Source organism: Nanorana parkeri, unplaced genomic scaffold, assembly GCF_000935625.1.
Source record: "Nanorana parkeri isolate BGI_ZX_2015 unplaced genomic scaffold, ASM93562v1 scaffold945, whole genome shotgun sequence".
Taxonomy (NCBI): Eukaryota; Metazoa; Chordata; class Amphibia; order Anura; family Dicroglossidae; genus Nanorana; species Nanorana parkeri.
Genome location: NW_017307213.1, coordinates 66,683 through 89,756, shown reverse-complemented (window position 1 = coordinate 89,756; position 23,074 = coordinate 66,683). Strand labels below are relative to the sequence as shown.

The 23,074-nt window shown below is 42.5% G+C and overlaps 1 protein-coding gene across 3 annotated transcripts in view; it reads right to left on the bottom strand.

Moving 5' to 3' along the window:
• The window catches only part of NUP58 (nucleoporin 58), a 53,622-nt gene extending 31,188 nt beyond the window's left edge, over positions 1-22,434 (bottom strand). For all 3 annotated transcript variants that reach the window (XM_018566380.1, XM_018566381.1, XM_018566382.1), the window contains exons 1-11: positions 22,270-22,434; positions 18,647-18,774; positions 17,332-17,463; positions 14,975-15,091; positions 12,578-12,679; positions 10,874-10,898; positions 9,150-9,215; positions 6,782-6,956; positions 5,638-5,717; positions 4,326-4,444; positions 3,130-3,212 (exon numbers count right to left, since the gene is read on the bottom strand). In XM_018566380.1, the coding sequence (XP_018421882.1) occupies positions 3,130-3,212; positions 4,326-4,444; positions 5,638-5,717; positions 6,782-6,956; positions 9,150-9,215; positions 10,874-10,898; positions 12,578-12,679; positions 14,975-15,091; positions 17,332-17,463; positions 18,647-18,774; positions 22,270-22,373 (1,131 nt within the window). In that variant the 5' untranslated portion in view covers positions 22,374-22,434. The remainder of the gene's footprint in view (positions 1-3,129; positions 3,213-4,325; positions 4,445-5,637; positions 5,718-6,781; positions 6,957-9,149; positions 9,216-10,873; positions 10,899-12,577; positions 12,680-14,974; positions 15,092-17,331; positions 17,464-18,646; positions 18,775-22,269) is intronic.
• Between the last annotated feature and the right edge of the window lie 640 nt (positions 22,435-23,074).

Below are 23,074 nucleotides of genomic sequence, written 5' to 3'. Positions count from 1 at the left end.
TTCAGAAAACATTGGAACTGTAATAGAATTCGTAAACCCTCTCCAGCTGTACATAATGTTAATAGTGAGATTGAAAAGGTTATTTTACATTGCTTCTACACCCAATACAAAAATTCTAGTTCTCTCACGTTGGTTCAAACAGGAGGTTAGTTGCTGGGACCATGAACACCCAAGCCTGTATTTCCACAGGTTTACAGTCAAGTCTTTCTAGAGGTGCCCACACACCTTGCGATTATCGTACGATAATCGTGGAAAATCCCGTGATAATCGCAAGGTGTGCGTCCGTTTCTACTGTACGGTCGCACGCCTTTTGTCTTACGAACATGTTTGAAAACCTGCCAAGAATCGCAGGATTGTCGGCGGGTGTGTGGAATGCTCGTAAGTATGGATAATTTAAATGATCCGTAGTACAACTACATGTTATGTACTATGGATCATGATTTAACCTATGCATGTTAGCAGGGGAGAATTGTAATTCCATCACTGCAGTGTACGGGACATATGTACTGCGGATCATGATTTAACCCATTCATGTTAGCAGGGCAGAATTGTGAGCGCCTCCCATAAGCTGAGCACCGAGATGCGATGAAGCGATCCTGCCCAGCGACGACTATGAGAGGCACCGCGTGAGGCAACAGGGATCGGCGTGAAACTGAGTGAGGGAAGCTGGGACGGGCTGGCTGTTAATCTATTGCTATAGTGCACTGGACGTGTGTAATGTATATGTAGTACATATATACAGCACACACCTCCACTACACTCCAGCAATAGAGTTACAATTCTCCGCTGTTAACATGAATAGGTTAAATCATGACCCATAGTATAGAACATGTAGTTGTACTATGGATCATTTAAAGTCACCTATCCCTTTAAGAAAAAGTATTGGTAATTGGTATCGGCAAGTACATGAGGGGAAGTACTTGTACTTGGGCCTGAAAAAGTAGCATCGGGACATCCCTACTCGTAAGATAAATGCCGAGCGGGCCGGTGTGCGCAAGCGCACACTGCCCGTTCAGCATTGCGGTCATCGGAAGCTCGCCCCTCAGCGGGGCGGGCTTGCGATTATCGCAAGTACGATCTGCCTGTCCAAGATAGGCAGATTGTACGTTTTTTTAATGACCTTACAACCATCGCAACACAAAAGTCTTGCGATGATTGTAAGGTCTATGGGCACCTTAAAGATACAATCAGCTTAGAGGTATTTAATTAGCATGGCAACCAGGTGTACAAGATAACTACCAATCTGGTCATGGGGGAATTGATCCGTTCCGGATGGTGAGCGGGATGGGGTGGGTAAACGTGCATTTTATGTTTTACAACTCCTCGAATGAACACAGGAATGAATGCTATTGAGTATTCTTGTGTCTATTCATAATGGAAGACATAATAAACACTGAGCCATGTGTTTGCTTTATCTTCAATTTTGTGAATCAACACAGAAGCGCCCTGTACTGAGCATTACTGGGTTCATCACTAGGTGCAAGGCTGCAAGAGAGGAGATTAAGAACTCTGTGTCCTCAAAATCTCTTTCTCCAAGGTTTTTAGATCCTTGATAATTCTGAAAAGCCCTCCGACACCAACACACTAAGGGCCTAGTAACACCAGCGGGCACACGTTATGTATGGTGCGCATAACGCACAGGCTGCAGTGCATTGTTACATCATAGTGCTTGCTTTTTAAAAAAAAAAGTTTTAAAATTACATTTAGTCAACTATATGCATGGCTGTACATTGCACGTTACCCCAAGGCTGCATCATTTTATCTCACAACAACCTAGTCCACATATGGTGCTGCAGATTCCAATCTGCAGATTTTTAGCACAAGTTGCTTATGTACAGTTTTGCGTACCTTTTTTTTTTAACATTTCGCAAAAAAGACTCAATTTATAATGAACAAATACATTAGTTACTCATTAACTCAATAGAGTTGCATCTCATCTTTTATCTTGGATCTAGTAGGAATTTTGAAAGTTGTGAGTGTGCAATAATAATGATTTTAGTGTAATTTTAAAATCGAAAATATTGTTTAGATAAACATTTGCGCAACAACCATGGGATCTACCATATTTTTATTCTATGGGTCCTGAAAGCTGTAAGTGAAAAAAAAAAGTGTAAAAAACATAAAATTGATCAGGCCAGCTAAAAGTCAAGAGTTCAGAGCAAGGCTTGGCAGTGAAAGAGTTAGAGGAACTTTAGGGATGCCTTCACCTGCACTAGATGAGAAGGCCGAATGACATACCACTGCTGGAGCAGAGGGGGAAGAGAGGTGAGCACTAAAGCAGGCCATACACCTTACAATTATCTGCAGATTTTCTGTGGTCAGATGGAAAAAGTGCAACAGATTGGCCCAGGTTGAGATTACTCCATCCACACAGTTAAGTGTAGATGGAGGAATCTGTTGCACCTTTTCCATCTGATGTATGGCCAGCTTTACTGCCACAGTACTGAGGATTAGATGAGCATCTTCTGTATTCCAGCCCCTAAACTAAAATGAGCAGTTAACCCTTGCAGTGCAGGCATAGCCCCACGGCAAGGATTAGTTTGTTTTAAATATCCAGAGTTCCTCTTTAAAAGGTCCAACAGGGAGCCACAGAAATGGTGGGACCTGAAGGCAAAGATTAACATAACAGCTTCAGCTGCCTGTATTTACCGATCAGTTTGACATGTGGTTTTCATTAAGGACAAGCTCTGTGACAAAAACATACTTTAAAAGCGACCACGCACAGGGAAATCAGTTCTTAAATCCTTGGAGGTTTGTCACATGGCTTCCCTAAGTATATGAATTGTATTTACAATGTAGAACTTAACTTAGCCTCCAGGACATTACTGTGTGTTAACCAATTGTTTTTTCCCCCCTGCGGTGTCCCCCAAGTGCATGCTGCTGCCAGGACTGCCAACAATTTGATGGCTGCAGTGATTAATCAAACAGGAGCATCAATGGATTAGCTCTTGCTCTCTGAACAAGATTTCAGCTATCATTGTTGCTCCGTTTTGAATAATCACAGTACATGCATGCAAAATGTCACCTAAATCAGGAGATGCTGTTCACCGCTAATGCTCACATCTTTATGGGGAACAAATTACATATTACACATTACAACTCGGAGTTCTGAAAAAGCAAATGCCTAACCTTAACATTTTCGTGTATGGACTGTAGCTGGGCTGCTAAGGCCACAAATGTCTGGTAGAGCTTCTGCATTGCCGAAGATAGGTCTGAAAAAAATAAATAAATATTTGTTATTACCAGAAATAGACCGTACATTTTGGGAGCAGTCTGCCCAGTCTAGTAGACACTCATTTTCAGCAGCAGCTGGAAAAGGGTTAAAAAATAAGGTTGCCCTTGCAGTTGTTAAAAAGGCAAAAAAAATGGTTTTGGGTCCATTTTTCTTTTTTTAGAAGTATATAAATACTTTAAAAGGCACACTGGCCACACAACACCACAAATTAGCCAAGACTTGGTTATAATGAAAATAGTAATAAAACACTTTTCCAGGGCAACCTGTGACAAAAATAATCACTCGTTCAACTTCTAGCTGGTAAAACAAAAGAAATGTTCAATTTAACAAGGCAAAAAGATAAATCAATATAAAAAAAAAACTTACATGAATAAAAATTAGGAGAAAGTAGTAAAATATACTCTTGGCACTATACCATGGTATACAACCCCATTATCCTAGGTACAGGCAATGTCGCTCAACCTCACTGTGGATCCTGGGAAAGCTACTCAATTTCTTGGAGGATTCCACATCTTGTGGCAATGCACCCCTGCACAGTGTCTACACAAGGGGAACAAGCAGCTACCAAATTGCATGACCTTGGATTTTCAGACAGGGCCCATTTTAACAGCTGCTAGTCTTCTTTATAAGCTGCATGCACGAAATCCTTTCATTTCATGTGGAGCACACCGGGATTACAGAAACTCCGGTCAATCTGATGTGGAAAGAACAACCACCTTCCATGGTTGCTGGCTTCTTCCATTTCCAATTTTCTATTGGCTCATTACTGAGCTAATTTTTCTCACTAACCAACAGATCTATGCATGTGCTTGTTGTAATAGATATTACTCTCTAGAGTTGCACTCCACATGGTAATGATGGTTTCAAATTTGCCCTTAGTCAGCCTTTTGCAGTCCACCATCACTGCACAGTATTTAGTGTGCCGTGAATAAGCTGCCCCCCCTCCTTTCTATCCTACATTTGTTCAAAGCAAAATATGGTGGAAGAGGTAGGAGATAATACACGGTGCCACATTATAAAAAAAGAAAGGGCATTACATTTGTCAGCATAATTCACACTCAGTAATACAGACCCTTCCAGTTTCCCATACCTTGTGGTGTTAGGTGTAAGCTGTTTGCTTGTGTTGCCAGGTGGTTTTCCAGCTCTTCAATCTGCTGCCTGTATTGCTGTAACTGGACTTCAAACTGCTCCACCAAAGCTCGGAAGTAGCTAAAATACACATTATATGACAAGATAGAAGTGTGTGAAATAAATCTCCTGACACAATGAAGGGAGAAAACGCTGAGCCATTAAGTATTAACTCTTTATGGTGCATGCAATCATGTTAACCTTTTACATTTTCTTACCCCAAGCATTACATGGTTGCTTAAAGAGCATGGAGAGCCAGTAGAGACATCCCAGGATGATGAGAGGCCACACACCAGTCTCAATGTGCCCAACAAATGCCTGACTTAAAGAGTTAAGGCAGGGGTCTCAAACTCAAGTCGGGGGCCACTGGACAAATTTTTTTGTCGCGTGGGGGCCGCTACTATATACGGTACCAGTGTTAATGTCTGCATATGTTACAAGCGGCAACTGTCACCCATTCAAATTAACGATCGGATGACAGCTGCTGCATGTAAACGCCTGCACACCGCATGTAATCATATGTGAAAGGATTACATGCAGTTAGGAATCAATCACTATCAGTGGTTACACAATTGTTTATCCAGGGATAGTGATTGTTTTTGTAACTGCATGTAATCATATAACATACCATTACATGCAGTGTGCAGGCGTGTACATGCATCGGCTGTCACCCGATCATTAAATTTGAATGGGGGACAGTTGCTGCATGTAAACGTTCCAAGCCCCCTCACCTGCTTTCATCCGTGCAGGGAGGAGGCACATAGTCGTTCCCGGGTGATCTAGCGGTGATCATTAGGAAGGTCTGCACTAGACCTTACTAATGATCCATCATTCGGCCAGAGCTCAGAACTGACAGAGGTCCGGCCGGAGCTGACAGGGGCAACTCTGCGGTCTGCATCCGTCGGAGATGAGTTAAGGGATCCACACAGGTTTTTGTTTTATTAATGTGGAGTTGGTTATGCTGTTAATGGGAAAGCAATATTTGCAAAGGTTCTTCATCAAAACAGATGCCGGATCCTTACAAGTATTTTCTCACTCTGCCCTTTGGTGAGGAGCCTTGTGTCTCACACCTTACTGCTCTGGCTATTAGGGTTGGCAAGACTGGTAGACAGTGGACTCTGCTTTCACCGGCTTGTGTGCCATTATTGAAAACACCGCGCACAAACAGCAGTTTTTCACATGTGCAGAATGCTCACTCCGACAGCTGAATGGCCAGACAGCGCAGCAAAGGTCGAAAAGTTACAAAGGCTCATAAATAGCCGACTAAAACTTACTCTGATGGTACTGTATTTTCATGCTGAAGACCCGGCGGCGTCTTCTGTGTTCTTAAAGCTATTTCAGCATTTTTAAGTTCCTAAAAGTTTGACAGAGAACACACATTCAGTGCATAAAAAGATAAGACAAAAACACACTTTTCTTACAAAGGACTTTCTGCTTTATCAATAGATATATTGAATACCCCAAATAAATAGTAAAAGTCAAGGGGACACTTTCTTCCACATTCAGGTTTCCAAGGTGTAATTAATCCTTTGCTCCTAACGTGTACTAGTGCTTCTTCTAGCAGTAGAGTGCAGCCAGTCTGTCATGTCTGAGCTCTCAAAAACTAGCATTTAATCAGCAGCAGTAATGTTATAGCTTTGGAACATCTCACTAGAGCTGCAGTTTGCTCCTGTGATGGACTACAATCTTAACACAAACTAGTTGTCAATCACTGGAGCCTTTTTTTTTCCATCCGATTAATCGAACTTAATAAATCGGCCAACTAATCGATTATGAAAATAATCGTTAGCTGCAGCCCTACATCTCACGCTGCCATACAGGAGAGACATAACCTTGATAGAGCAGCCAGGGTCAGGGAAGGATCAAACACCTACAGACACAAAGGTGCCCAAGATGTGTGAAAAAGACAAACCTGCAAGAGTCAGCAGGCATACGTCACAGAATGCAACAACTTTGGTGCAATCAATCTGTGTGTGTGTGTATATATACAGTACACACACACACTAATTAAATCGAGGAATTAATCGTTAATTTCCCCAGCCCTAATTATATATATATATAAAAATTTTTACAGGGTGTATATGTTGTATATGTTGCAGGATAATAACTTTCAATTTCACAATCTGCATACACGTTCCAGGACAGGGTATCAAAGCGTTGGATGTCTTTGGATCAACAAGACAGGCAACTAGTAGTTTCAAATAGGAGTAGTTAGCAGCAGAAGTCTACATATATCACCCTGCAAGAATGTTAGTCAGAAATATCAGACTGGAGCTTTGAGGCTTCAAGAAAATGGCATTAAACTTTGTAAAAACTTGCAAAATGCTTTTTGAAGCTGATGATCTGAAAAAAAAGTCTACAAGGGAAATAACGTGCGTGTTTAGGGACCAATGGAGCACAACATGTAGTGTAACGCACCTGAGCAGTTTCAATTTTCAGTTTGTCGATAGCCAGAGTGTTTCTCTGAAGGCCACTGGAGGCAAGTGATAAAAGTTGCTTCAAGGCTTTGATGTCTTCCTCTACTTTCATCATAGCTTTAGAAGACATTCTGCTGATCTCTTCCTGTACATGTTTCTGCTCCTTCACAAACCTTCTGCATGGAAACATAAAACTTAAACCTAACACAGTGCCTAATATAATTACCTACACAGAATGAGAGCAGGTCAAGAATCGATGTATGCTGTAGACCAGGGGTGGCAAACACAAGGCCCGCGGGCCGAATCCGGCCCGCCGGACCTTGTAATGTGGCCCGCACAGCAGCCAGGGACGGTCCGCTATGCCGACTCTGTGCAGAGCAGTGTCTACTGTGTGTTAGCGAGCAGAGCCGGCACTACCACACAGTAGACACTAGAGGGTGCTGGTGGGGGAGGCCAGAGAAACACCTCCTCCCCCAGCCCTCTCTACTCTGTGCTCTTTCCGGAGCTTGCTGGTGCTGTTCCTGCAGCCTGCACTGTCCCGGTACCGGCCGAGATATTAACATATGAATGGGCCGCGGTAAATTTGCATATCAATAAGCCGCGGCCCATTCATATGTAAATATTGCGGCTCATTCATATGCAAATCACCGCCCCTCCCCCGCTGCTAAGGAAGGTATGTGTATGGTCAGGGATTTACTCTCCCTACCGCCCCAAGGCCAGATTCCACAATACACCATTCTGAGCAGTCTCCAATAAAGTTTCTTGTGGATGTTTTCAAGGCTAGTTATTACTTAAATTATTATTAAAACCAGTAGCAACTGAATGCAGAGGCAACTATTTATGATAATAAAGAGTAGATGCATAGTCTTATACAACCGGCCCTTTGAGGGTAACCATACTGCTGATGCGGCCCCCGATGAATTTGAGTTTGCCACCCCTGCTGTAGACTAACAAAAATAAATAAAACAAAATGTTCCTTTTGAATGTAGAACTGTATGCTTGTTCAATAGAGGTACTGCCTGAATAATGCGGGGATGTAAACCACCATTTTCAGGTGGTGACAGAAGGATAGGAAGGATGTCCTGGGTCAGCCTTGTGAAACCTGTTTAAGTATCTAGTTTAACCATAAACTAAGTAAGACAAGTTCATAGGGAATTAATCTCAATGTTGCAGGGAAATATTATTGGCGATAAATTCCAATTACAGTTGATGCAGGTTTATTTGCTAATAATTTAGGGCCAGTTAACGCCAATTGTGGTGCGCTCCAGAGCGGTATATTGTGTGTCCAGTAATCAGTTTTCAGATGTGTGTGATTTTTAGATCCCGTTGGTAACTCAGTTCAGTAGACACCATTACCCTTACCTACCTTGCCAGTTACCTTTATCCTTGCCTACATTGTTCAGCGTGTGGGTACATAAGGATATGGTGATCCATCCATACTTAGCTATGGTTAAGGCCAGGATTGGCTGAACCATGTCAGTGTCTGGTTTTTACCCTGTACTTGCTTGCATTTGCATTGTGGAACTATCAAAAGTGCTGGCGTCTTGTTACTATGTGGCACTTGAGAAAAAGCAGGTGGCACAGTCTAATTCCAGAATACATAGTCAGCTGATCATGTGAACTGTTTAAATCGGGCCTTTACACTCAAAAATCTAAATTCTACCAATGCATCCCTCTATGTACGATTAATAATAACATAGACATGTCAGGTGTAAAATGCTGTGATTATGAAATACACTTGCAGAGCATTCGCTTCCTGCTTTGAAAGTACAAAATGCCTTCAGTTTGGCAAACCATTGTACAGTGGGATTGCCTCGTCATCAGCAGAGCATTGCTGGGAAATCTCACCAGATCTCAGGGAAAGGCATTTTCCTCCCCTGAGATGATGTGCATGGTCACAGGTCAAGTCATGTGCCAGAAATCCAGGATGTAAAGGGAGATCTAGTAATCTGCCCTTAGTAAACATGGCCACTATGAGAAGACTGGGGAAGAAAGAGAGAAATAAGATATGCAAAGAGTTCAAAGCCGGCAATTATCTAGAAATATGTGTTTGTAGATTGTCATTACTAAACATTTCTAAAGGTGTATTTGTTCTTATTATAAAGATATGGGTATAGGTCCGCTTTAATAATGTGCACCCATTCAAATTACACTCCGCAAACAATATTTTCAAAACCTCCTGCGGTAATGAACTAAAACAGTGCTAACCAGCATGCAGTGAAACATACAGATGGCAACATTTTGTAAGCAGATTTATGTTAGACTGAGCTGAGCATATGAAGACAACTTGTTTCTGTTTAGTAGAAATCATGTCTTGGAGCTTACAATATATAAGACACAGTTCAATAAAAAGCTATAGTTACACTTACTGGAAATTATCTACATCTTGGCAGATTACTTGAGGTAGATTTTCATCCTTAAGTGCTTTGCTGTCTCTGCAGGAAACAAGTGCCATACATAAGAAAAGCATGCTCATGGATCTGTTAGTACCACGCCACCACCGCTGTGTTAGCCCTTTCCAGCACCGATAATTCAAACTAGCAATCCTAAATTTGGTTTTGTGTTTCTCACTTAACTCAATGAGATCCCTGTGGATGCAGTGGGAGCAATCATAATGAGGAAAAAGCATTCCCAGTCTGAGCGGTGTTGCTTGTGGCTTACACAGACAGTTGTGAATGAAGGTGCACTACTGCTATGGAATGTTTATCATGGAGACCTAAGTGTGTGATGACACAGTAACCGCCTGTTATTAACCCCTAATGAAACGCTCCCTAAAATGCAGCCATAAAACGACAAGAAAAACAGCTCCACTATTTCATGGCCACTCTAAGGATCTGATAGTTGTGGACAGGTTTGCCTCAATGGCATCAGTTTTGAGACTCCTCTGAGATCATCCTAAAAAGGATGCAGAATAAAATATGTTCCATACATTTATCCGTGCGTGCTTGTCTGTAAACAGGTGCTGCGTGTAATAGCACGCAGCAACCTGCTCTTCCCTAAGGGAGGACGCGGCTGTACACTGTCATCAGCACACCTGATAGTACACATCCGCGCAGGTGTGGGTGTCCGCACTTGGGATGCACACTGTCTGCGTCCAAGTGCGGACATGCAGACCCGCGCGTATGTGCAAGTTCGTGTTTCCGCACTTGGACGCAGACAGTGTGCATCCAAGTGCAGAAACCCGGACTCGCACAGATGTGCACTTCGGGTGTGCGGATGACAGTGTCCAGCCGTGCCCTCCCATAGGGAAGAACAGGCTGCTGTGTGCAATTACACAGTCATTTGTGCCTAGGTTAAACAAACAAAACAAAAAAAAGTTACTCACCCAAACCTCAGATCCAGCTGGTTGTGACAGGGCTCCACCTCCTAGGCTGTAACGATATGTCCCTCGTCATCCTCATGTCCCATATATAGAATGTGATGACCTTTCTATATAGGTCATCAAGAATCTCTAGTATGACTGCCCACATGTACAGATCGTGGATCGCTGATGACAATCTGGAACAAGCGTGCAGCCCGTGATGATGGAACTCCTATACTTGTTTCAGGTCAGTTTCAGGTCACACGTCCCCGTGTGCCAGCTCCTCCCCCCCCCCCTCTCTCTCTCTGCTGACAGATCGTGGATCGCTGATGACAGAGGGGAAGGAGCTCTCTCTCTCTCTTCAGCATTTACTACAAATCGGAAAGTCCATATATGGTAAATGATGTCACTGGAGATCCCTGCTGATCGGATCCACGATCTGTCAGCAGGGAGAGAAAGAGAGAGTGGGGAAGGAGCTGGCACACGGGGACGTGCAGGTAAGGAGAGAGCTGCTGTGCATGTCCATATATTCGTGGACGCACAGCAGCTCTCAAGAATCACTGTCAATCATCAGTGGGGAGGATCCCGTCAGATACGTCGGGATGTCTTCACATTGCGGCGCTTAGCCCCGCCTACCACCTAAAATAAGGTTTTACAGCCTTCCTGTGCATTTTGGCTAATTACAGTAAATTAAATTATTTACTTATTTAGCCTAAGGAATGCATTCATAAAAAAAAGATAGAACCCCATAGTTCTCCTTTAACTGCACAACGAAATGTGAAAGTAACTTACTCAGGTCGCCTTCCAGTTTTATCACCTGAAGAAAAACAAAAAAACCTTTTTGAGTAGTCATAAAAAACAGGAAGCAGAGCTTACATATGTAATAAACTAGTATGACTGCCCACATGTACATATATAAATTACAAAACACGGTTTTCAGGCCATGAAGACATGTTGATGACATTGGTTACATCAGTATTAAGCATGACATGACAATGTTTTACTGCTCCTCCTCCTCACAATGAGAGTTTTGGCAGCATCAGACTATCTCAATACACTCTGAGAAACCTATGCTAGCCTCCTCCTGAATATGCTAGTTGCCTGGCTGTTATACTGCACCCATCTTCTCAATGATCCACAACAATTATACAGATGAAGACAGTCAGATGTCCTGATCTACCCATTTGTTCCAGGTCAGTAACTCAAAAGAACTGAAACAATAGGGTCAGCCTGGCTTTGCCATTGCAGTCACGTTGAGTTAATGCATGTTGTGTCACAAGTTAACGTGTTGCGGCAAGGCAGCCCATGCACACAATCTGGCTGTCAACTCACCATGAAAAAATGCACCTGCAGCATTATAACTGATGCAGTGCACCATACAATGCACGGTAGTCCACTGCAAACTTATGTGCACTGGAGAAGAATACAGATGCTGTCAGGTAGGTATATAATTAAAGCTACTATACTACAAGACAGACAATATGAAAGATGTATTCATGCGTCTCCTGTTACTATTAATACATGCCAATAACATCTTTGTTATTTCCCTATTGATGCTATGCTTCTGAGAGGGACAGGGTGCACTCAGGAGCCTTTTTTGGGCAAATGGCACATTCCTAAAGGAAAAGGAGGCCCTCCCACCTAAATACGTCTTATTGCACTTCACAGGAACATGTGCAAACTGCAGCATGCTGATTTTTTTCCCCCCTATCAAACTTACAATGGGCAAGCCACTGACAGTGTATCTAAACCAAAAAATGTAATATATAACATCTTACCAATCATTAAATATAGCGGCTTCATTTTTAGGCTGTTCTTTATGTTCACCCAGTGATCCAGTAAGTCTGTTATTTTTCCTTTAACAGACCAAACTGTGGCAGTTAGAGGATTGAGACAAACCTATTAACATTGACCGGGGTGCTTACAATGGTCAGCTTTCTTCATTTATGTAAAGCCTTAATCTGTCCCCCGGAAAAAATAAAAAAAAATAAAACTGTTGCTGTAACAGTTTAAATAGTGTGCCTGGAGTTCAGATGTAATCTGTTGGTCAAGTGCATCTAAAATACCATCAACACAGGATGACAATGCTGCTGTCCTAGGGTGGCGGCGTTGCTGCTCCATAGTGTGTTACTGGCTGGATCACCAGGTGAAAATAAAAGGCAACAAAGCCTAAAAAAGAAAACAAAAAGCAGCCACCACATACAGCGCGATGATTTTGGTCAGATTTAGGCACAAACACTACAAAATGGATGACAATAATACTGTTAGCAGTTGTGAAGGGACTTCATGGGTCTCAAAGCTGTAAGCATCTTAAAGAGCCCGATGTACAGGAGTAATATTTACAATGCAGTGATGCGATTGACTCACTTTACATTAAGCTTTTTCTTAGCTTTCCAACAATGAAACATATCCGTTGCATATTTTGATGGAGTAAAGACGGAAAAAGAGAAAAAAAAAAAAAAAAGGAAGAGGAATCTAGGCAAGGTAAACACATACTTTTTTTATCTGACGAACTGCTGAAATCTATTCCACCAAGACCTTCATTAGAAGTAGTCTGCGTTGCTGGTGCTGTTAGACCCAGAGGATTCTGTCCAAGACCTGAGATAAGAGAAGTTACACGTGTGACATGAGGTGCAGATCTAAAACAGGAAATCAGGACAAGTGCTCAGGGGACCAGCTGATTCGGCAGGAAACAAACTTTAAAACATCAAGAAGCAGGATCCATTGTAAGTGATTTCATCAGCATTTGAAAACCTTTTGACTTTGATATCACTAACACACAGCTTCTTGAATCCGGATTATAACCACCCATTTGTACAATATAGTCCAGTGGGAAGTCTTAAATATAATAACTTCTTAAGGTAATTTTTATAGTTGGATTTTATTCTGCTGAGCTCTGCAAACCAGGAGTAGAATGGAAGCCTTGTTGAGTTGGAAAAGGAAATGCAGGGCAGGAAGACCTCTGTATTTATTCAGGCAGGACTCCCAGCTACAACAGAGTATTTGGTGAAACCTTTCTGCACAGCATCATGATTCTTAAACAGTCAACCCAGAAATAAGATTACAGTTTTTGAAAGATACCAGAAAGTTAAACCACCTGATGGTTTCTTATATTTCTCATGTGTTCCAATGAAAACAGGTTTACCTTTGAGTTCCAAGGTCTGCACATCTTCAGCAGCCTCAAAAAAGGTATGGTTCCTCTCTCCTTGCTGCATATACATTTATTTTTATGGAGCATGTGACAGTAAGTGAAGGAACACCCAAAGTGTAGTATAGATCTAGGTACTGCAGCAGGAAATGTTCATTGTTGGAGTCTTTGAGATACATGAAGCCATTGGTGACTTGTCAGTGCCCACTTCTAAAAAGGAACATCATTTTGGGTGATTTTAAATGGGAACTTATAGGATAACCCTTCCTTCCAGGACTAGGAGGTCTCAATAACCCTAAACCCAGAAACAGCAATATTTCCGGGGCAAAGCATCCCTGTGTTTGCATTCGAGTAAAAAAAACAAAAACAAAAACAAAAAAAAACAAAACAAATGCACCTCGAATTCCGTCATATAGAGCAGTCTTTCTCAACTAGGGTGCTGTGACACCACAGCGTGCCTTCCGGCTTCCTCAGGGGTGCTTCAAAATGCTGTGCTAGTGGGGCTGTGATGTTAAGGGGGAATGAAGACTGATGTGAAGGGGGCTCCTGATGTAAAAGGGGAACTCTGTTATGAAAGGGGCAAACTTTGATATAAAAGAGGGGCTTCTGATGCAAAGGGTGACTCTAAATGTGAAGGGAGGGGAATCTCAATTTGAAGGGGCCACTTCGATGTGGGAAGGGGAAACTCACCTTTTTCAATGAGGTCCCTCCTAAATTCTATGACAAGATTGGGGTGCCCTGTGATTTTGCATACTTTTTAAGGGTGCAGTGACTGAAAAAAGGTTGAGAAACACTGATATAGAGAACGTATGCAACCAATACTGGCGCTTTTACCATAATCTTACCAGCAAGTTTAGGTCTTTATGGCCGGTTCACACCATAAACAGTGCGTTCCAGAGTGGTCAGCCTCTGGAACGCACTATCGCATTCCGGCCCGCTTCCTGCGCTCAGGGGTGGGAGGGGGCATGGCGGTGCGTTGGAAGTTAATGGCACCACAGCCACACCTCACGCACCAGAACGCGTGGCGCATCAGTGCATGCGTTTCGGTCCAGTAGAATATGCAAAAATGCTGCAAGCACTGTTTTTGCAGATCGCACTGGACTGGAACTCAGGCCATGTCCCACGCATCCTGGTGCGGGCGATCACACTACGGGCAGGGGGCGCGGCTGTGGTGCCATTCAGCTCAATGCTCCGCCACACCCCTTCCCGCCCGTCAAAGCTGGAAGCAAGCCGGAATGCGATACAGTGTGTTCCAGAGGCTGCCCACTCTGGAACGCACTGTTAACGATGTGAACCGGCCCTTATTACAGAGTGGCAGATATAAGCAAGAGTCCTTCTGTCATTTCAGCAAGTTTACCCTTTCCCGTCTGTTAAACATAGGGCTGCAACTTTAGATGTATATAAATAATTCATGTGATTTTAAAAGAACCACAAAGTGAGCAGGAGTGAAAATGCAATGTTCTCTGTTACCATAGTAAATAGAAAAGCAGAAGATCCTCACATTACTGGTTTTATTAGTATGCTTTTATTTTCTTCTAAATGGCTCAGTCATCACCACCACCGGCCTTCAGAGAATTATCTAAAATCCCTCTGATCCCAGACCACCCCGTCTATCCAACATGATTACACAAGTAATGTACTTTAGCATGACACAGTGAGCCAATGTGACCTGATAGATTCAAATAGCATCTGGTGGATATATCACTAACAGAATCTTCAGGTAAAAGCTTAGCTGTGAGAATTACCTGTTGTGGCTTGAGTTGCGTTTTGAAAAAGTGTCCCAGCGAGACCGAGTGACAGGCCAGTGGATGCCGTAGTTGCAGCTGTCGCACCAGTATTCAGATTCAAAGAAAACCCAGTGCCTGGAAGAAAAGATCCTCATCATTCCTCAAACACAACAATCTCACACAAGTTTGGCTACATCTGTACATTTGCTACACAGAATAATGGGGGTGATATCAAAACTGGAGCAGCTGCCCATCGCAACCAAGCACCTTCTCTCTTCAGTTAAGTGTTGAAAAATGAAAGATAGAAGCCGATTGGTTGCTATGCACAGCTGCTCCAGATTTCCCCTAATGTGTCCAGTCAAAACATTTTAAAGTGACACGGGAGTATCTCTCCTGTGTTAGACTTCAATCTCAATGCAAATTAATAAACTAAACATGAGATTGTAGTCCATCACAGGAGCGAGCTTGGAGCGGTGACTACTTTACAACACACAAAGGGACCATGGGGAACAATAGTAACCACCCTCCAGAAGGAAGGACAGTGTCGGCACCAATTCAGAGATGATTTGATGATCTACAGCCGAGTGATACACAAATAAGATACATTTGTTAATAGTTATGGCACTTGAATGCATTTGTAGGCGTTAACTCCTGAGTTTAGTGTCACTTTAATGTGTGAATATGAATGAAAGTAGACACATTTCCCTTTATATAAATATGAATCAGTGACAGAATGATCGGGCTGGATGAAAACTCTCCACATTTCCTGTCAACAGACAACAATGTCAGAATTGTGTATTCACAAATGTAAAATATTACATCAAGATTGCTATTTAACAATGTTTTGCAATATCTCTCAGTCTATGCCATTGAATTCCATTGTGCAGTCAAAGTACCTGGGCACCCCTATATACTGAATGTAGGCGTTCCAGTGATTGGTACTGTTAATGATACATCATACAAAGATATTTTAGACAACCTCAATCTTGTGGCAACAGTTTGAGGAAGGCCCTTTTTCTATTCCAGCATGACTGTGCCCCTGTGCACAAAGCCAGGTCCATAAAGACATGATTTGACAAGTTTAGTGTAGAGCAGGAGTAGGCAACCTCCAGCTGTGCTGACACTACAAATCCTATCATGCATTCGCCTCTGGGAGCCATGTCTGTGGCTATCAAGTTTTGCAATGCCTCATGGGATTGCTGCGGATGGAGGGCCAGAGTTTGCCTAACCCTGCTGTAAAGGAACTTGAACACAAAAGACAAATGCTGATTGCAAGCAGGTCTTCCCATCCAACATCAGTACATTACCTCACAAATGCCCTTTTGGGTGAATGGGCACAAATTCCCACAGAGACATTAAAAATTCTTGTGGAAAGTCTGTGCAGAGGAGTAGAGGTTGTTTTGCCTTTTCTACTGAATTCCAATTCAACATTAAGTACAGTTACCGAGAGCTGAACTCTATTATACTAAGCCTATGACCTCTCAATCCTTGTGTCACTTGCCATCTTCTGGACACTGCAAAGGTTACATGACGAATGTATTCCAGAGAGAATGGCCATGTAATTCAGCTCACAGATCTCAGGACGCAATAGATATCGAATAGTATTCCGTCTAACTATAAATGTTTTTTGTTTTTTTTTATAGAGAACTATGGCCCAACCTTTTTCTACCATATTTCTCTTCAGGGTCACAGGAGGACAAACTAATGTCCTCTTGTGACTCAAAACTCAGAGTATAGAGGGCTATTGCCCGCTATATGCGGACAGTGCAGAGCCGCACTGCAGCCGGGACAGATCCCAACAATATTGTCAGGATCCACCCCACTGCCTGACTGACAGCTGGCTCTACCTCTCTAGAGGCAGAGCCGACTGTACCCGCTTCCTCCCTGTCCAGTCAGTGCTGGAGAATCCCTGCGGGGAGCGGTGAATGTCAGTTATTGCTCTCTGCAGGGAGATGATTGGGAACTGTACGTTCGCTCAGTTCCGGATCAATAGAGCCGACGTGCGACAGATTCAGTGTCACACATCAGCTCTAATTATGGGGATAAGTGTATTTCACTCTCCCCATAATTCTCCTTTAATTCTTTATTGCTTTGTGATACTTTGCAGAATCCAAGGGAGAGTTTTGTCTATGAAAAGAATGTCCAAGTTAGTTTGAAGGTTAACCTACTGCATTTAGCAATTATTGATAAATTGTACAGATGTTTTCTCTGTAAATACAATTGTTCTAGACGGTGGGCACACCAGATTGTGCTTATTAGTGCTGATCAGAGATGCATCACACAGACAGGACACGGTGTTACATAGGAGACTCACAAGTACAAGGCTTTGAAAGAGAACACCAGGGGGCAAAAAATATAAATAAGTGGTCACTTACCTGCTGCTGGGGTAGATGTCAAAGAGGGCAGGGAAAGGCCTGTGGATGAGGTAGTAGTAGTCAGAGAGAAAGGGGTAGCTGATCCAGCAGGTTTGCCAAAATTTAAATTGAAACCAGATGCAGTAGTAGTTGCTGGAATATAAAAAAATAAAGTCAATGTGACAAAACACTGAACATCAAAGAAAGACATATTTTCAGCATCCTCACAAGTTCAAACTTCTCCATCTCAGAGCACTTTAATTTGTCCTGGTTATCAGGTAACAGAATTCTTATTTCATATTAACTTTCTACATTTTAATATCCAAAAAGTAGTACACCAGATTTTAGCCTAGGAGGAAAATAAATTATTACATATACGAATATATAAAAATAAATAGCATGTGATTATGGGTAGAAAACTGTCCAGTTATTTATAGCACAGTAAAATATGTCCTCGGGTCAGACTAAAATAAAAGGAAAAGTGCTTCTTTTCTCCACCCGAATGGCTCACTTAGGTATTAGGAAGTAATTCTATGGTTTGTGAAGTCTTTCTCTCCCCATCAGCCTTTTCTAATATCCAGTCTTCTGTCCAGAGCCTCTTCCTTGTTCTCTAGTTGCATGCATAAAAACATAGGAGGCAGACAGCAGAAAAAGACAATATGGCCCATTGTGTCTCTCTACAGGGGGAGATGTAAACACTTCCTGAATGACATTTTGTTGGATAAAGCACTGTGTGAATCAAACAATTGCCATTTTTCCCCAGCATCCCTTCGCTACTGGTGTCCTGCAGCCCCTATCCACCTGCATACACTCCAGTAATGGTTGCATTGTCATTCTCAGGACAGGTTTCCTGATGTTGACAACAGTGGACCATGCTTATAGAATCTGTGTTGAAAGAGCGACTTGTAATTGCCACTGCAAGCCTCTGTGACAGGGAGACAAAACCAGAGCATTGTCACCCTATAACTGGAAGTGCCCGCACAAAAAGTTCATGGCAGGAACAGCGGGTATTATTTTAATGAAAGCTGCAGATTTAATAGTATTGAAAATGACTTTAAATACATGATGATGTTAAAGCTTCCATAAGAGGTTAGTGATTGGATTCAAATATATTACAGGTGGGCAGATTATTACATAAAGCAAAGTATAACTTGGAAAATGACAACTGTTTAATACAATGTACGGACTTTCCTGTACTGCTGTTCTCTAGTTTCCTGGAGTTAGACACACACAATTTCCTTTTACAATGTTTCTCTTACGTGTTACATTGGTTAAAATTTCATGAAAATTAAATGAAAAGTTGAAAAAGCAGTCAGGAAATCAAATGCCTACGTACGTGTATTCTGTAATCCTAATGCAAATCCTGTGGCTGGTTTTGCTCCAAACATGGCTCCAGTTCCCGATGCGGGAGTTGTAGTTGTTGCGGGGGTCCCAAAACCACCAAAAGGTGTTGTACCAGCATTACTGTAGGAAACAAATAAAAATGCAGAAATAAAATGGGATCAAAAGACATGGCATACACCAGATTACTTCATTCTGGGTGTACTGGGGAAGGGTGTCAATCCAAGATATAACTAGCACACCATCTTCAGAAGAGAAGACAGGACACTTTGTCACCAACAGGAAACAATGTTTTGAAGCCACTGAGGACCACTGCTGCCTGAGAAATAGGTTCTTTTGGCCTCAAAACAACACTTCCTGTTGATGACAATATAGTATTTTGTCTTCTCACTCGAACATGGTGTGCCGATCTCTTGGAGAGGGACTTGTGCTGTGGTGGCACCATCCACCATTTCACCCTTTTATGATTGGGTCTGAATGCTGTATGGAGTATGCTGGACTTCTTGTATCTAGGGAAGGGATTAACCCTTGTTAGGCTAATAAAAGTGCCAAGACCCCATCTCAGCCATAGACATGGGCTTCCACAAATTCAAAACTAAAGCAAACCCACCATGAAGAATCATCTAGACTGTCATCGCAGACTTTCTGAAATAGCTTGTTACCTTGCTGTCACTCTGCTTAGGCTTTAATACTTAAAGTTACTGACGTGGAACAAGTACAGATACGAAGGTTCCTGACTTTCCGACACTCATTTGCTGTATGCTTGTAGAACATAGAAGTACTTAAGCAAGAAAAGCTAGGCTATTAGCATTTTCAGATGGTGGACAGCTATTGCATCCCCAATAATTCTGTCATGATAGGTTTACTTGTGAACCTATTCCCAGATTATGCACACTGAAACATTTACATGTTCTGAACAAGCAGTAAAACCACTTTGTTGCAGCAGGCTGAGTTTATTTTTGAGCTCCTTCACAATGATCTGTCCTTATGGAAAGGCTTAGGACTGAAATGTATGAATTATATTTCTCTCATTAACATATAATGCAAACCCCTCATGGCCCCTCCTAACATTACAAAGAAGGGGGCGGTTTGGGGACAGTTAGAGAATGATGAAATTAAAACTTTTAAAAGAACAAATTGAAATTCAATCAAGTCTGACCCTCAAAATAATAAAAAAAAAAAAAAAAAAGACGGTTTAATTTTCAGAGTTTACAACACAGGCATTCAAATCTCAGCTTTTTTTCGCCCCTACAGATCTTGGCAGCTTTCCAATGTCTGAGCTGTCAGAAACCAACTGAAATCAGACAAGGGTGTTGGTATTTTTGAACATCTTTAAGCCCCATTCACATCAGATATGTTGGCATGTGTTTTTCAACGGATTTCAACGCAAGGACATCTGAAAATGAATGGGTGTAAATGGGAGCAGTGCACACCAGTACATTGCATTGATGTGAGCATGCTCTATTTCTTCTCATCGCAATGCATTTAACGCATGTCAACAAAATGCACACCAATGCAAGGCAGAACCAATACCTTATATAGCTCAGTGTGAAAAAAATGCAACGCAAGTCAACATACTATGCCAACACAAGCAAACGCACTTGTGTTGTCATCCAACGCACGCATTTGGGTGTGAACACACCCTAAAAATAACTTTAAATTTAGCACCTGGGGAGGTCAGGGATGGCTCCGTTTTAAAGCTCTGTTCTTACTTCTGAATAGTATGAAAATAGTTAAATGTATGTAGTCTGGGCACAGGTGAATTTGAAAGTGTATTTCCACTTTCAGGCAAATTAGGATAACACCTACTTTATATTTGTTACATGTTTCTCATTCACATAGAATAACTTTATATAAAATAAATTGATGCGTGCATAACACATGCTCAATTCTCAAGTTTTTATCTAAACGGAGTCTTCTTCTGGAATGCAAGAGGGGTGTGAAGGGAAATGTTTTATGAAAATTAACCCTGTCTGTACTGTGCTGGCAGATCTCACTATCCGTTGTAAACTAGACTTGAGTGCGGTCTGTCCAAACAAAGGTTAACGATCCAGAAGCCGGTCTCCTATCATTGTATTTTAATAAGGAAATGCTCAGTCTGACCTAAGTCTTTCTATTAGGACAGTCAGTTCCACATTACTGAAATTGAGAGAAGCCTGCACAGGCCTGGTAAATAGACAGATCTGAAAGGTTTCACCTGCAAAAGTGCAAAAAGGGATTCCTCCCCGCTCCGATCCTCCAGCGCTGACTGGAGGAACGGACAGGGGAGGGGGCGGGCACAGTTAGCTCTGCCTCTAGATAGGCAGAGTCCGCTGTCAATCACGCAGCTGGGTGGATTTCGACAGTAATGTAGGGATCCCCCCCGGCTGCCTCAGTATTGGGTCACGGGAGGACGTTAATTTATGTCCTCCCGTGACCCTAAGGAGAACTATAGGGGAAAAAACACTTACCCCATAGTTGTCTTTTAAGTGGCAGACAAAGCATTCCTTATCTTCCTCCTCCACTTCTGCTAATCCCACCATAGCCCTATAGTGACGACATGTCTTTCTCATTTTTTGGTGTGGAAAGGATGACTTTGCCAGTTAGGAGGTGGAGCCCATCAGAGGAAACTTTTACAGGGTTATTCACAAAAGGGTGAAGAGTTTGGAGAAGGCAGGAGAAGTGAACAATCTAGGACAACATAACTGAACTGGAAAATGAACTGAATTGGAGACTTTTTCCAAATCAGCTATGTTGTCCTAGATTGTTCACTTCTCCTGATTTCCTTTTTGTGAATAGCCCCGTAAGTCTTCATACTATGAAGTTTCTCAAGCCACCTACTTGGAACTTTCACACGCTAGCACATGCGATAACGCAGTGCGCCACAATGCGATGCGCTTAGTTTGCCTCATGCACTGGTGCGCTATGCATTTCACCCCTTTCTATTTAGCTTTTTTTCGCAACCTTTTTTAATTGTTTGCGCATCATTGCACTGCAAAACGTAGAGCGTGCTCTACTTTTTATCAGCACAGATAAATGCATAAATGCAGCGCAACATGCTGGTATGCACTGGCCTCTTTGGTTTGCATGTTTTTTTTTTTATTGTTGTGCGTTGGAAATGCCCTGACCCTAAGGACTGCTAGGTAACTTAGACCAGCCCCTGCTCTGTGCTTAGCAGCAGCAGATACCAGGCCCCCCATCAATGTAACAGACACCATTAGCCAGAGTGTTCTTTCTCCCAGTGGTGCCTGTATATTCCCAGCCATGACATTATTAACAGGACTGCCAGTCCCCTTGGAGCAGACAGTATCTGGATTAGTTGCGCATGGCACCCAATCAGCTTCTTTTATTTTCAAAAAAGAACAAACTGAAGAGAGAAGCTGATTGGCTTTTGTGCATAACTGCTCCAGATTCTGGCTGCTCCAGGTTGGAGAGATTCCCCCTCCCTCATGTCCAGAATGTAAAATGATAAAAGCACAGCACCAGAGTAATTCTTAAGAGGAGAAGGGCGAGTGAAGCATCTACTTTCCCAACATTTCTACCATATCAGATGACATTTCATAAAAATCTGACTAGGTGACATGTTCTCTTTAAAAGGTTCGTCTACCATAGTGCGTCACATGACCCTCATTATCTCACCTCGCAGGCGTATTTGTTCCGAAGGAAAATGGCGTGGCTGTCCCAGTGGCCGGGTTGAGGGTGGTGGTGGTGGAGCCCCCGAACGAAAACCCGGTGGTGGCCATAGCTTCCCTCCGTGCAGGGAAACGCGCACCGGAAGCACATTCAGCACTGCACGTCAAGTGCCCGAGAGACAGGCGCACCGCGATGACATCAATGGGAGCGCCAAAGTCGCCAGTTCCGTTCTACTAGCATGTATTCTGTAAGGTGACGTCAGAAGCGCGCGACCAATGTTTTGCAACCATAATAATTACCATGGAGCTCAGGGTTGGGTGTAGTTATTACTAAATGGAATAAAACAAGTACAAGCAACGTGTGATTGTTTGCTAATATGAGCCGTAAAGTTTTAGCTTTTCTTCGTTGGGGTATGTGCATGTGTTATAATTACTTGCCTCATGTTGTTTGGGGGCTTGTGTTCTGTAAGGGAAGACAATTTTATGACATACCCTTGCTCTATATGATACAGTTAGTACAATAATCATGAAAAGGAATGGTAATAATTTACAGAGGCAGAGGTGCCCTGCCCTACTTTAGTGGTCCATGAAAACTGCACCCTACATTAGTGGTCCATAAAAAGTGCCCCTGTACATTAGTGGTCAGTAGAAAAGTGCCCCTTGATTTCTATTGTACCAGTTCACACCAACAAAGTGATCAAAAATGAAACATGTTGCACCTAAAAGCAGTACAAGACATTACAATAAGGAAGTGTCCCGGGACCATCTTCCCTATCAGCTGTGGGCCAGGGCATTCCCTGCCCGCTGCTGAA